The sequence below is a fragment of the Austrofundulus limnaeus genome, unplaced genomic scaffold (assembly GCF_001266775.1).
Source record: "Austrofundulus limnaeus strain Quisiro unplaced genomic scaffold, Austrofundulus_limnaeus-1.0 Scaffold28, whole genome shotgun sequence".
Taxonomy (NCBI): domain Eukaryota; kingdom Metazoa; phylum Chordata; class Actinopteri; order Cyprinodontiformes; family Rivulidae; genus Austrofundulus; species Austrofundulus limnaeus.
Genome location: NW_013952430.1, coordinates 1981925 through 1997660, shown reverse-complemented (window position 1 = coordinate 1997660; position 15736 = coordinate 1981925). Strand labels below are relative to the sequence as shown.

General features: G+C 38.5%; 1 protein-coding gene across 3 annotated transcripts in view; it reads left to right on the top strand.

The window, feature by feature from the left end:
- dlg5a (discs, large homolog 5a (Drosophila)) overlaps nt 1-15736 on the top strand; it is a 39132-nt gene that overhangs the window by 6041 nt on the left and 17355 nt on the right. For all 3 annotated transcript variants that reach the window (XM_014005097.1, XM_014005096.1, XM_014005098.1), the window contains exons 2-10: nt 7569-7637; nt 8314-8488; nt 9502-9645; nt 10373-10556; nt 11351-11610; nt 12390-12702; nt 14253-14483; nt 15208-15392; nt 15527-15652. In XM_014005097.1, the coding sequence (XP_013860551.1) occupies nt 7569-7637; nt 8314-8488; nt 9502-9645; nt 10373-10556; nt 11351-11610; nt 12390-12702; nt 14253-14483; nt 15208-15392; nt 15527-15652 (1687 nt within the window). The remainder of the gene's footprint in view (nt 1-7568; nt 7638-8313; nt 8489-9501; nt 9646-10372; nt 10557-11350; nt 11611-12389; nt 12703-14252; nt 14484-15207; nt 15393-15526; nt 15653-15736) is intronic.

Below are 15736 nucleotides of genomic sequence, written 5' to 3'. Positions count from 1 at the left end.
AGGTGTTTAGAAGAGGAAGTGATGAGAAGATAAGTTTATTTTCTATTTAAACATAAAAACAGCATTTTAATAACAGGTAAATGTGACATAGGTATTTATTACAGTATAGTATTTAAATATATGCCTGAGAAACACATAATATTGGCCCTTTAAATATCTTTTGGTTAGATTGCACAATGGTAGAAAAACGCTATATGCTTTTTACTTTTTAAATAGAAAATTGTGATGATGGTTTTGGCTAGTGAGGAACAATTACTACACTTTACTTGCTTTGCTCTCCTTTTAATTAATAATTCCTGCGTTCTGCTTTGCAACTTAGCCATGGTCATCTAAATCGAGTGTGGGCATCTGAAGGTTCCTCTGATTGGCCTAACAAATTGGTATGCAGAGTGTGAATGTATGGTAATAGAAAATTTAATAGCCTCCCATTTATTGCAGTCCCTTGCGATCTTGATGTTGTGTATGTTGATAATGCAGGCAGCAATATATTTTCAATATATTGCACTGCCCTATTTCTAATGGAGCACTTGGGGGGAGATGTTTTATTTTCCAATTCATATTTTTCTGCTGAGTTCTAAAAAAAAAATAACAGCCTCTTTTCAAATCACAGCACTTTACCTTTTTTATGTCATTTTCTTAACAAAATGGTTGCTAGTGAACATAAAAAAATATAAAGATTGTTGTAATGACAGCAGCTGATTCATTCATATTCAGCATTATTTGAGGTTGGTCAAAAATTAATGATGAAACTAAAAGTTACGCTGACTCATTGACCAATAAAAAGCCGGGGTGCATCAGTCATTCATCGTTTTTGCACAGACAGGCTTTTTGGCTCTGTTTTAGCTTGTATTTGTGTTAGCTGCAGTATGTTGCAAAGCATTTGGAGGACATGTTGCAGACATCTTTCACCTTCTTTTTATTTTTTGACCCAAGCCTTGGCAGTGGCAAGCTGTTCTAAGGGAAATTATGCCTCATTTATGCTGAGCTAGGGCTTTTTGCATAGAGATAATTGGTTAGGCTGGATAGCACCGAAGGGACTGTTTTTGTGCAGCATCGATGCTCGTGACAGGTCCACTGGGTTGAATTCTTGCTTTGTGTCCCAAATATTTCAAAAAGCCCCCAAAATGCTGTGAGGTTACATCTAACTGAAGCAGGCTTGCATTCTAGTTAACCCCAAAACAGATTTTATTCTGGAGTGTGTCAGTTATCAGACTTGAGCCTGTGAGCATAAAAAGGTGGGAAGGTTTGACTCAAGCTGTGATAAACGCAGAGGTGTGAGATTAATCCTGGCTCTTGGAGCCATCGTATAGATGTCTTTGTGTTTATGCTTGGCGTAGACTGCTGAAGTCCCGTGATCAATCTATTGCACTGTCAGAAAGACTTCACTGGCTCATTGCCCAGAATCCTGGACTGTGTTGTCGTTGTGATCGCAGGGCCACACTCAGCTAACAGTAAGAACACAGACATAGATGCAGACAAAACCAAAAACACAACATATTACATTGAATTTGAGTTTGATTGTGACATTTTAAACAGTTGTGTGTATATCACAAGCAATACAGTAATAAAGCCTATGTTTTAAGGCCTGCTCTTACACACACTGTTTCAACCATGTGACTACCTTCAGTTCCTCTTCAGAGGCAACATATCAACTTTGACTCATCCCAAGATGGGATGTCAGTGGTCTGGTCATTTTTTACGGTATCAAAAAAAAGAGTGTTTGTGCATGTATAAATATATAGTTTGTGTGTTTGTGTGGTAAATATTGCTTATCAGCTATAACAGCAATATTATCTGATACAGATATTTGCTGCAATATCCCTACTTCTTTTATATCAAATATTGAAGTTTAAACATGGTTTACCTTTTCTGTCTTGTAGAAGGGTTTGCATTGATTAAGATTTTGTTTTGGACTTTGTGTAGTTGTAGCTTCATGTTTCTTTTGCCTGTTAAAGATTAATCACAGACAGTTAAACCAAGTGACATACCGGGTACATATAGATTGAGGAAAAAGAGGTTTAATATGTAGTTCTGTTGGTTTAGTACTGAGTTTCTGTGAGGACAAACAAAGTTTAGTAATAGAAGCCATTATTGAGACGCATTTGGTGGATTGAAATGCTACTATTCAAACTAGATCGTCTGTAGAGTGTGTTGAATTACAGCCAGGATTTAGGGGTCTAGGATGTCAGAATAAAGGTTCTTTTTGCTCTCTGGCTTAATACTGTGCATCCTTTAGCCTCACTTAAGTACACTAAAATGAGTGGGTATTTTTTAGCAGCATTAGTACTGCTTTTATTTGTACTTCTGTTATTTTAAAGTCTGTGAAGCTGAGGACACAAAAGGATGGTTTGGACTCTGCCAACTCATGGTTTGTAGACTTCTGTTTTTTCTTCTTTGTATTGTTCCTCACTAACCATGAAAAGAGCCAATGTAAAAAGAAATGTATACAGTATTATTTTTGTAAAACCCATTTAAAAAATAGATACATATGGAATTGTTTCATTAAAAAAAATTCTGAGAAATATTTTTTCAAGAACAGATATTTCAAGGTTTGTCAACATGCTCACTAAAAGAGGTTTGAAGCATCAGTGGAAATCTTTTTGCAATCATAATCATGTGCATTGTTACATTTTTGGGAGACACTGAATATCTGTTGCTGAATAATTTAGTCTCTCCCAACCTTGGGAAGTGTAAGCTCGGCTTTGCATTTTATTCTGATATGACACTCCTTTACTAGCCTCCCAACCCTGAAGCTTTTCTTTTTCTGCATGCTGAAGAATTCACTATTCCTCTCATCCAGTTTCTCCATGGCAACGTGTGTCATCATGCTTTATGTGCTGGAGAACATAATCTGGTTGTCTGAAGCAACTGTTGGTGGCTTAGTGCATGGCTTGATTGTGAGGGGAGGCAGACGGAGGAGTGGGGGAAGTGGAACCTCATCGGTGTACTGAGCATTCCCCTGACCTATTTAGATCACAGCAACAGGCCTTTGTTACTACCGCCGCAGGTCTTCCACTGGGATATTTCACCTTAGAGCATATCTCTCTATATTTGTCTGTATTCACATGTGACATTGGTGTGTTTATTTTGAGATTTAACATGAAAATGAAGTAAAATTCCTCAACTTCTAATCGTATTGTCTACCTCTTTGGGCAGAGATGTAGATTCCTCTGCTGTAGAGCATCAGATCCATGCTTCCCTAATGGATGTCCATTTTATTGATGCTATGAATGTGTTTACAAATGATCTGCCTCATGGTTTGTGGCTAATGCTAATTAGTATCGATAATAAAAAGCCTGTTGCCACTGACACATCGTGGATCGTTAGTCAGCCGATGTGCATCTGACATGTAACCCATACTGCATTTATTGTTGTGCTTACTGAGCTAAATTATCATCACATGGTACTCATCTAAATATGGGAATTGTAGTGCACGTATTTGTCCTTGCAGCTGAATTTCACAGGTATGGATTATTGTCCAAGAACTGCCATATTTGTGAGGTTTAAGGAGATTACTGGGTTTTAATTGGAGTATTTTCAATTCTAATTGCATATTCCAAAAATATTACATTATAAAAGTTTTTAAAATTAGTTGAGATTTTTTTTTGTACTTTTAAAAGGCACCCAAAAGGTGTTTTCTCTGCATGGTAGTTGGGCTCTCCCTTAGAAATAGGGTGAGAAGTTACCAGTAAGTTATCTGGGAAAGAGTCTGAGTAGAGTCACTTCTCCTTCACATCAAGAGGAACCAGTTGAGGTGTTTCATGCATCTGGTAATAATGAACCCTGGATGCCCCCCTAGGGAAGTAATCCAGTCATGTCTTACTGGGAGGAGAACCCAGGGGAAACCCAGAGTCTGTGTCCCTTTTCTATCCTGGAAACGCCTTGAAATGCTTGCGTAAGAGATGGCTGTAAAAAGGGATGTCTAGGCCTCCCTGCTCAAATTGCTGCCCACCAAAACCCAGCTCCAAAACAACAAGCAGAAATGGATCAGTGGATCAAAAAAGATTATTTTCCCCCTTTTTTGTTTATATTAGAGGTAGGCAGCAAATTGGGAGAAAAGAGAGCAAAGGACATGACATGACAGCAAAGGTCCTTCTGGCTAAGGGTTGGTAAGGGAATTTTTGCCCCTGTGGTATGTACACTCATCACTTTGCTATTGGGCTATCCCAATAAGCTTCATTTTTAGTCATTTTTTTGAATGAGAGCTTTACTGGCACTGTCTGGAAGGCAATTTAAAAAGATTTATCCAAGCTGCTATAATTCCTCTCAGCACCTCACGTCTTTTACTGGGAAACATTGTCAGTCACACACTGGGTTCAGGAAGTAAATTGTGGCTTTTGAATGATGCCAAAGAAATAAGTAAAACTTCACACATAGATTGTTAAGAATTATTAATGTGCGGCTCAATAGTAGTTCTCATCATGTCTTTTTTGAACAATATAAAATCAAAGCTGCTCGCTTTGAGCACTTTGTACTGCAGAAGAGTTGAGCATCAGACAAGGAGTGTCAGAACAAATTAAAAGCCCTTTTCTGCTCTGCTCTCTTCTTCACAGCTTCTCCCCCCCTTGCTTCCCTCCCTCTTCATCTTTCATCCGCACTCCCTCCTTATCTTTTTTTACGATTAAGTGAGGCTATCTCCCCTTGTACATGCTTTCTCCACGTTTCCTTGTTACCCTTTCCTTTCCTCTGTCTGCTGGCCCTAAGATGGAGTGGCTCAGTCACACAGAGCTCATAGTTAATTAGGCTTGGCCTCGTCACACAGGAGAGCTGAAGCTAAAGCCAGTGGGAAGGCAAGGACAGGAATGGAAGTCCAGAGTTGTTGCCATCAATCTATTGCTTGACTGGCATTGACATCACTAGTCATCCTTTCAACACTTTCTGAAAACCTGTTAACAGTTCATTTATCACACATTTAAACATTTTAGTAAATTCAAATTAGACTGTGCTATTATTACTTGACTGTGAATTTTGAGCTAAGCACAATCCTGTACAATTGTTGTCTTGCAAGACATGGAAAGACGTGAATTTTCTATTGCTATTTACACATTTTAAGTTTTTTTTTGGCTATAGTTCTGCAACAACAGCTGTTTAGGTTCAAATGTCTATCACCTTCTTAAATTCAGAATCTTATTGGTCTCTCATGTAGTACAATACAATTAAATCCTATTTACAGTTATTCAGATCTGATATGCAGCTGACTTCTAATTTCCCATGCATTACGTTTGAATGAGCATCTCTTTAAATTAATCCACTTTATGTGACAGCAAAATATGTGCCAGTTTTGGTGGTGGGGAGTCTCGGGATATTTTGTTTTACATTTAATCTGTTCACATGATTAATTGAGTGCTTTTTCTGTGCTGTCCTTAAAGTCAAAATACAAAAAAAGCTAATTTTAGGAACTTAATGATACCCAATTCCACTTGTCCCTTCTTTTCTGTGAAACATTTATCATTTGAGATTTTACAAATACCCCTTGTGCATTACATTTAAAACGGTCTAGCCCAGGGGTCTCCAACCTTTTTTTTTCCTTAAAGGGGCAATATCATGTAAAATCAACTTTTTTGAGTTTTATATCATGTTATATTGTTATATTCTCATAAAAAACATGCCCAAAGCCTTGCTTTGACTCATTCATGCATGTTTGAGAAATCCTGCAGTGTTTTTAGGAAGGAAGCAAAACGACAGGTGGGGACCAGAAACTATCCATCCATCCATCCATTTTCTTCCGCCTATCCGGGGTCGGGTCGCGGGGGCAGCAGCTTCAGAAGGGAGGCCCAGACCTCCCTCTCCCCAGCCACTTCTTCCAGCTCCTCCGGGGGAACCCCAAGGCGTTCCCAGGCCAGCCGAGAGACATAGTCCCTCCAGCGTGTCCTGGGTCTTCCTCGGGGCCTCCTCCCGGTGGGACGTGCCCGGAATACCTCACCAGGGAGGCGTCCAGGAGGCATCCTTACCAGATGCCCGAGCCACCTCAACTGGCTCTGGCAGGATTTCTCAAACATTCATGCATGTTTGAGAAATCCTGCAGTGTTTTTAGGAAGGAAGCAAAATGACAGGTGGGGACCAGAAACTATTTAAACATAAAAACAGCATTTTAATAACAACTGAAGGTGACATAGATTATGGTATAGTATTTAAATGTATGCCTGAGAAACACATAATATTGGCCCTTTAAGGGCTACTTTCACCAAATGAAATTGTTCAAGAGCTACTTTTGGCACAAGTAACGATTTGATTGACAACCAAGGGGGAGGGACATGTATGGATTGATTGGATATAAATGAGAGTTTGGCCAGTAACAAATTCACTTTTGCTACTCCTAATTTTCCATAAGCACTGAAGAACTACTATGAGCTCATGATGGTAGGAGACCCCTGATGTAGCCTGACCTTTCACAATAGCTCATACTGATACAGCAAGCTGTAACTTGATAAAAGAGAAAAAAATCTCAATTTGCTGTTTTTAATCCTTTAAAATACTTAAATTATCATCTGCAGTTTTACAGTTTATAATTAACAATTGCTCTTTTAGGTACAGTCTTGTTAGTTTTACATTGAACTGAGTCTGTCATAACATTACAACATAAATTGCTAAACTAACTTAAAGACTAACTAAGTCTGCCTAATACACCAGTGGAATCTTACTTCATCAACCTCCTGCTATATAAATCCTGTAGCTTCACTGTTAGTCAATACTAAGTTGAAGGAAGCTCATGTTTTGTTTTTTAACTTATAATTTTGAGTTGGCTTCAATGTCAGATAATTGTCTCAAGCATAAAAAAGTTTTAATTTACTCTTAATATGTCTCTTTCACAATAAGTAAAACAGGAGAGGCTGATAAATTAGTTGAGTAAATTTATCCAACTTGCTGTAAAAAAAGTTGACTGCAAAAAAGGACTTTCAGGAAAGTGTCAACTTCTGGCAGATTTCAGCAGACAAACATTTGGATATGTTCTCATTAAAAGAAGCATCAGTAGAAACAAGTTCAACTGCAACTTACCTTTTAAAAATCGGAGAATTTGAAGTGGAAAATATTCTATGCAATAGATTCGTTCAGTATCCGTCACAAGTCAAAAATATGCCGATAAAAAAACTTTTTGTCCTGTCGGCCATCTTTATGTTCCCATTTGGAGTAGGAACTCTGTTATTTAATGGAGATCTTCTCTGTCTCCTATGAATTGTGGTATCCTGGGCAAAATACCCCCCAGCTTAACAGTTTTTACATTCAGTCATTTTCTTTCTGTCTATGCATGCGGCATAAAAAAGGGAGAATCCCATTTCAGCCGTGACATTTTGCCTGTGTAGCAGAAACATACAGGGGCTATACATCAAAGCAAGGCAGATAGCACAGAGCGAAGGATGGTTTAATGACAACGAAAGACTAAAGTAAGAATATGGAGCTGCTAAGAAGGAGCTTTGAAGGTATTGTTCCAACCACAAACCCTGCTCCACATTTATCATACAACTGTGCATGTAATGTGGAGCTGACTGTGTATTATTTGTCAAGCCTGTGTGTAATGGTTCACCCATCTGTCGAAGCTGTACATCTGATTGTATCTCCTCTCTTGGCAGGGTCCACATACAGCGTTCTGTCCACCATGCCATCTGACTCAGAAAGCAGTAGTTCTCTCAGCAGTGTTGGTATGTACAATCTAGCGATCAGACATCAAAAACTACCTAAAGTCCGTAAGGCCAGTTTCTGTTTTGTAAGGAGGTGTTTACACCAACTCCGATACAGACGACAGGAAGTCAGAGATTTATTTGTCCTCTTAAGCTCCACATTGTGTGCAATAACGCTCTGCCAATTTCCCCATCATTCTTCAAGGAAGTTTGCCATGTTTGCCTTTCCCTCATTTTGACAAAGATCCAGATGACTCAGCTGTGTTACATAAAGCACTAAAAGGTCCAAAAGTTGAGTCAAAGATGCACATAATCCCTAGACATCCTGCTTGTGGGTGTTCTTTTAAAGAAGACAACCCCAGAAAATGTATTTTTCTTTTAATGCAATCTGACTATTTGGCAAAGTGTCACAAAGTAGGCTCAACCTGTTACCACTGTGGCAAACTCGTACAAATGTATTAGCATTTTTTTATAATGAACACAAAATATAAGGCATAAAGAAAACATCTTAGAAGACTTTCCAAAATATCAGTTTCAGTTTGGAAGCGTTTTCACAGACTTGAATTATGTTTATAGAAGTGCTCAGATTAGCATATGCTATAACATTTGTTATTAAAGTGTTGCTGTTGCATGAGGACATTGTTTTGCATGATACGATCAGTCACTCAAGCCTCCAGTAATGAGCTCTTTGTTGCAGGTTCACCCGTTAATGGTGAAGCATCCTCCCCTCCCCCAGCGATTAATGACAACCGACACGCCAGTGACAACCTGGACACCGTCTTACTGCAGCTCCGCCAGGTGACCAGGGAGCGAGATGAGCTTCGCAAGCGTCTGGCGTTGGCATCGCCTGGGACCACCTTCGATGACTGCAGGTGCAGAATTTGGCCCGTCCTCTAAGCTGTTGTTGTTGCTGCCCATTTTTATGATTGTGTTGTAGATAATTTCTAAATTAATAAAAACACCACACCAGGATTTATTTCTTTTAAAGCTGCATAGTTTGATGGGTAATGTTTGTGTTTCATTTCCAGGCTGATAAGTATCTTTTGTTAGTTGGTCATCACTTCCTGCTCATGTGCACAGAGAGAGGGCATGGAAACTATTGACTTTACTGAGTTAGAATATATTTTTGTTGTCACAGTTTAGCAATAAATGAGCTGTTTGTTTACATTTGTGCCTAGTTTCTAAAAAAGCTTAACCAAATATGTGACCCATCACATCGAAATGAGGATTAAGTCAAACTGGTCAAAATTACTTAATCATATTTTCAGATTCCTGGCTTTAAAAGCTACATTTAGATACTTAGATCATCCTGCTATCATTAGTAGATCCAGAGATATTATTTAATTTGTCTTGTTGCTTACAATAATACATAAATATTTGGTCTAAATCCTAATTTTATGTACTTTTAATGAGGATTTTTTTTTATGTCATTTTCAAAAAAGAAACCTCAAATAGGATTTGAATATTGAGATTTCCCAGCTGGAAAGAAACAAAAGCCTTGATAGGTCACAGGGAAAATCTCAACATTTTAAGACATTTTTCCTCAAAATCTGTTTTTTGGTTGGTAATTCTCAAAAAAAGTGCTTCAAAAATCTTTAGGATAATATTTCAGACAGTTCATTGAAATGATACAATGATAACACATTTATTTGTTATATTTTGACAAAATGTAATTTTTGCAAGCGTTTTAATCAAAACACTATCTGCCTATTTCTCCGCATACAACTTTCAGACTTAATCCTCGTTTCGATGTGATGGGTCACATATTTTATTCAAGTCTTATAAATTTTTCCACACCAAGAAAATCTAATTATTTTCCCTTGAGTTGTTAGTTCCTCGCCAAGGCCTAGTCGAGTTTTGACCCCTTGCTGCTTTTCTCCTTCAGGCCGAATCCCAAAGCCAGCCATGACTATGAGCGTCTAAAAAGTCAGTGCATGAGAGCCATGGCAGATCTGCAGTCGCTCCAGAACCAACACACCAAAACGCTGAAGAGATGCGAGGAGGCTGTAAAGGAGGCGGACTTTTACCAGTAAGCATTTCTCTTTCAAATATCCTATACCTGTTTTTAGTGTTAATTTGATGAAGTCTTGATTCATTATTAGTCTGTGCAGTTCATTTAGTGCCTTAGATTGTACATGAAAGCAGAAGTGGTTGCATGATTTTACTCGTTACTGAAAAATGTAGATGAAACATTCTGTCACATGCCACCTGCTGCTCTCCTGCATAGAAATAATTAAGTTTTATTGCATTGTTTTACTGCTTTTGTAACAAATACGGGCATGGTGCTTCCATTAACGTAATTGAAAGAACATCCCTGAAGCCACAGCCAGCTTTCACATTGAAAGGGCGCCACAGCAAACCTGTATGGGTTTAAAAGCTTGGAAATGAAGGCATTTATGTGATTGAATCATTCTGCTTAATAGCTCATGAGCTGAGGCAACATTTCTGAAGCACAGCGACAGTTTCTAGATTAGCTGTTTTGAGTTTAGCATGTTCCAGCTGAGGTGTAACATTTTACGGGGTACTTTAATGCAGTGGTTCTCAAACTGTTGGGGTGCGATCTCTAGAGTTGGACGCAGGGTCATTGTGAAGGGTGGTGTGTCCTTCTATTTTATTTTGAATTTTCGGGGGGGAAAAATTGGAAAAAAGTTAAAGTGAGAGCGGTCAGGGTGGGAAAATGCTTCCCTCGTTGCTTAATCTGGTATATCTGCATGGGAGTTGTAACTTTTCTTCTCTTGTGTCACCGCGCCTCACAGCATGCTGCACAGCCGTGTACTGGGCGACCAGGCTCAGCTGAAGGAGGAAATGGAAACACTCAGGAGGGACAATGCCCAGCTTGTTCGAGAACACAATCACCTAAAACAGAACTGCGAGGAGCTCAAGCGACTGCACGGTCAAGACCAACAAGAACTGGCTGATCTTCGACTGCAGCAACAGCAGGTGCACACACTCACTGAACTCATGTCTTGAGTTTTTGCTACAGCTGTGAATTTGTTATCACATACAAATGAAGCAGTTTTCACAGGTTTTTTTTAAAATTATTATTATATTTCGCTTGAGTTTTCACCTCAAACAATGTCAAAAAGATTACCTTTCATGTTCTGTGCTGTGAAAACTTTGTTCTAAACAGCACAAGAAGATTATGACTGGTGTTGTATTACAGCAAAGTTTTGTCTCACACAGCACCCATGGGGACTCTGCTGTAGTTTTAAGCACAGGGCAGCAAAGCAGAGGGAGATGCATACAGTGCATTTCTGAAAAAGGGCAGGCACAAAAGAAAAGGGCTTGGCTTTAGCAAAGGGCACATTGACCCAAACCACGTAGCTACAAGGTCGGTATATAAGCACTATATGTTCTGTAGCTGAGGTCCTTACACGCCTCGGGTCACAGCAGCTCTCTTGAGGAATCAGGAAGAGTGGATCAGCAAGATGAGCAGGAGGAATTGATTCTCTTGGAGGATAAATAAGGGAGTCTGAAGGATAAGTGCTGTACATAAACAGTTTATTTTAAATGCAGGCCATTAGGTTTTATTTAAGAAGATTTCTGCAGGTTGAGAATTGTACTTCAAATTATATAGAAGCCACTAGTTTTTCATGTACTGTAAAAACACATTATCTGCACATTATCACCATCTGCTGCTAAGATGGGGTATAGCAAATGTAAGCTAATGCCAATTTGATAACTACCTAAAGCTCAATGATGCTACAACATGAGACTTTTGTTGTCCTCACCAGGTAATGAGAGAGAAGGGCTCGTCTGAGGTTTTAAACAAGCTGTACGAAACAACTATGGACAAGCTTGAGGTTGTAAAGAAAGACTACGATGCCCTGAGCAAACGCTACAGCGAGAAGGTGGCCAGTCATAACACTGACCTGAGTCGTCTGGAGCAGGCTGAGGAAGAGAACCGGAGGTTGCAGAAGCAGTTGGATGCATTGCTTAAACAGCGAGACTCAGCCATGCACTACCAGCAGCAGTACTCCACCTCAGTGAGGAGGTGAGAACATGATCACACCTGCACACACAGACAAGATGAAGCACACTTAGAGATGGTGTTATTAATATTTTTGGTTTAGGTTGAAATCTCTTGTTTAAATCAATATCGAAACCACGTAATGACACAACAGCACAGCTTATGAACCTGGGGAATTTGCATGTCCTACAGAAATGCGGTGTGAATGCTTAATGCTGAAAGATTTTTGCTGAATACCTAAAAAAGCTAAAATAGTTTACAAAAAACAGAAAAGTAGTTGAAATTAGCACGAAAAAACAGAAAGGGCGTATGTGCTGAATTAAGCAGTAAGAAGTTGAAATTATCACAAAAAGGTCAATTTAGCTGAAAAAAAAGCTCACATTAGCTAAAAGGTAGCTAAAAGCACAGACAACTGCTGAAATGAACAGAAAGCATCCAAAAGAAACATAAAAAGCTTAAAATGGCAGAAAGAAGCACAAAACGTTTAAGTGAGCAGAAGAATAGCAGAAAAGTTAAAAATGAAAGCTAAAAAAGCAGGAAAAGGCTAAAATAAGCTAAACAGAAGCTAAAGGAAGCTGAAATTAGCACAAAGAAGTAAAAAAAATATTAAGTAGCACAAAAATTGCAGAACGAGAGACGTGCTGAAAAAACATACACAAGAAAAAGTTATCTCAATGGTGTGAGTGCTTTATAGATTTATAGTAATTTATAGTAGTCTCATAATAAATAGCAGTCAGACATTATTTCTTGTTTCTGTTAGAGTTTGGCCCTTTGGTGCTCACTGCTAGCCTCTCCTCTCCAAGGTTTGATTCAGTGCAGCAGGAGCTGAACAAGTCCTCTGCTCAGAACAAAGAGCTGCAGCGAGAGATGGAGCGGCTGCAGTCAGAAGTGACGCGCTACAAGAACCTGCAGCTGAAGGCGGCCAAGGACTGCGAGAAGTTTAAGGAGGAGAGGGACTCCGTGTTCAACGAGTATCGCCTCATCATGAGCGAGAGGGACCAGGTGATCAAGGAGCTGGACAAGCTGCAGACTGAGCTGGAGGCAGCTGAAGCTCGACTGAAGAACACTTCATCAGAGAGGGTCGTGGCCAGTGAGGAGTTGGAGGCACTCAAACAGGTATCAGACTTAAGACTGGTGTAAACTCGCAGCTTCACCTTAGATATTTGTTTTACCTGTAAATATCCAGAGCACTTTTACCTTTCCATGTGTAGAGATTCTTAATTGGGCCGCGAGCGCCACCTTGAGGGCCTCAAAAGAACAACAGTTTTTAACTTTGGGCCGCAGAGGGCCGTGGGACCGCATTGATTTTGAACAAGGTGCAATACACTTTCTCACCACTAGTAGCAGTAGTGCGCCACTTAGTTGTTAAACAACTTTTTTAATATGCAGAAGAAGAAACTTAGATACCTGCCGAGAACGGAAACTTATTTTAAATGAAAACTAGGCAAAAAATGAACGTAACCCATCAAAAAAGGCCAAAATTTTTCACTAATATGAAGAGCAGCTTCTGTTTCTATCATGCAATATTTTAAAAGGTCAAAACATTATCAAATACATTTGCAGATACTGCTATATTTTAATTTGCACTTTATTAAATTATTTTTTGTAGTTTTTAAAATATTTTAAATGTATTTTAAAGAAAGTTTAAACTTGTCAAAAAGCTGTTGTTACTGTTTGTCACTAATATGAAGAGCAGCTTCTGTTTCTACCATGCAAAAGTTTAAAAAGGCTATATTTTCATTTGTACTTATCAAATTTAGTTTTACAGTATTTTTGTATTTGAAACATTTAAACATTTTTAATGTATTTATCTTATGCCCTCAATTTTATTTATTGAATTTTCTATTTTTGTTATTTATGTTAAAAAATACTGTATATAATTTTGTGCTGATAAGCCTGAGTGGTCTGTTGACTGACCTTTGTATTTGTTCAAATAATTGTTATGGACAGGTTACAATTTAAAAATGTTTGTCATAATCATGTCTTGTGATTATTTGACAGGAGTTTTACTTTTAAAATGTAAGTGTATTTAATTTAGTTATAATGTAAATACAACAAAAATTAAACCAAGATTTAGAATAATTATCATTTTTGATCCATACATTGGTAATGTCTGACTGGGCCTCGTGCCACTTTATGTTCAATAAATTGGGCCCCGAGGTCAAAAAGGTTAAGAACCCCTGCTCTACCTAATCACGTCATTTATTCTGAACACTATTAGTAACTGTTAATAAAAAAGAAATAACATATAACAGGTTTATATAACTTTTTATAGTTATTTTTTACCAAGTAGCTAGCAAATAAATGTTCTCAGATGTACTCACAATCTACTATGTAAAATATTTCTTAAGACTGGTTTAAAAAGTTGGTAAAATGTTTCTTTTTGAAGCAAATATAGTTTGAGAAATAACTTCAACTTTAATTGTATCCATCAAATATATGTATAGCTCTGAACTTCTATTATCTAAATATTTTAGCAACTGGTTTTAGTTTTGCTCATCTCTCAAAGCATTGGGATTTTTCTTTTGATACACTACAAAACTTGCCAGAAAATTGTCCTCTTATTGGTTAAAAAAATGCAATTCCCCTCATTATTTTTTATAAAACCATAAATGGCTCAGAGTTGAGTCGGTCCATGTTTCATGTTACATTTTGTTCTGGGACAGGAGTTGAATTCATCGCTGGTGGACCGTGACAGAGCCATCTGCGAGAGAAACGAGCTACTGGAGAAGTACTGCCACGAAGTGAAGGACAAAGCAGAGGCCCAAAAGGAGCTGAGCCAGGCTTGCAAAGACATCGAGATGGTCCGGGAGGAGAGGGACGTGGCCCGGAAGGAGAGGACTGAGGCCATCATTCAAAGGGATCAGCTTCTCCGAGAATACTATCAGGCCAGACAAGTAATGATGCACTGCTCTGTGATAAAACCACTAAAAGCATCTGTTGATATCTTTATGGTCTACTATTTTTCCTACCTCATTCATTATTTCTGTCATAGCCTATGAATCACATTCCTTACTAGGTTTGCCAAGCACTTACCCAGCTTATTTGGAAACTCGTACATCTTGTGTTTAGAGAAAATCACATGAGCTGAGTGTTTCAACAGCTGCTGATGGGATCAGCTTGAGAACTTCAGACATCTTAATGATTGATTTTCATCTGTAGATGTTAAATCTACTGTGGTTGTACAAACGCACAATACCACTGTCTATTCATAAAACAGAAAAAGCACTGTTGATATCTAAGAGAATGTAGGCATTCATTCTGTCACCATTGTAATTTATCACTCTGGATGGTAACTTCATTAGGCTGTAAGGATTTATGAGTTGGGATAGCTTCTTATTTATTATTATGCCAGAGATGATTTACAGAAAAGAGAATACAGAACTCAACATTGACTGGCTCTCAACTGAATGAAAAGGAAAAGTCCAAGTTTACCTTCACTTGCTAATATTTAACACCTGGCATCACAAAAAAAAATTTCTGGCACATTGTCTTTCCTTATTGTCTCTGTAATTTATTAAACTTTAACTTACGGTAACTTTATTAGCAGTAGAATTTTATTACAAATAAAGAGTCAGCACTGTCTATTTTTTAAAATTAATATTTGATTAATGTCCCCAGAAACAAGACTCTGCGACCCTGGACATGGAACGAGCCAATAAGGAGATTGAGGTGCTGAGGAAGCAGTATGAGGCCATGTCACAAGAGCTGAAGGAGGCCACTCAGGAAGCAGAGGTGGCCAAATGTCGAAGGGACTGGGCCTTCCAAGAGAGGGACAAAATAGTGGCGGAGAGGGAGAGCATAAGGTCAGTCTGTTATTTTTTTAAAGGAAAAAAATGATAGAGCAGAGTAGTGTACCACAGGTTTTTTACGTCCTTTTTTTAGTATATGTTGAATCCCCTCCACATTTTCACACCATCTGTTTTCTGTCCCTCCCCAGGACTCTGTGTGACAACCTACGGCGAGAGAGGGACCGGGCAGTCAGCGATCTGGCCGATGCCCTGCGTAACTTGGATGATATGAGGAAACAGAAGAACGACACACTGCGAGAGCTCAAAGAATTAAAGTCAGTCACTGAGATTTTTAATTTTTTTTTCTTTCGTCTTGTTTGCGATATGTACAAAAAAAATCCTCTTGGATACACTCTCTT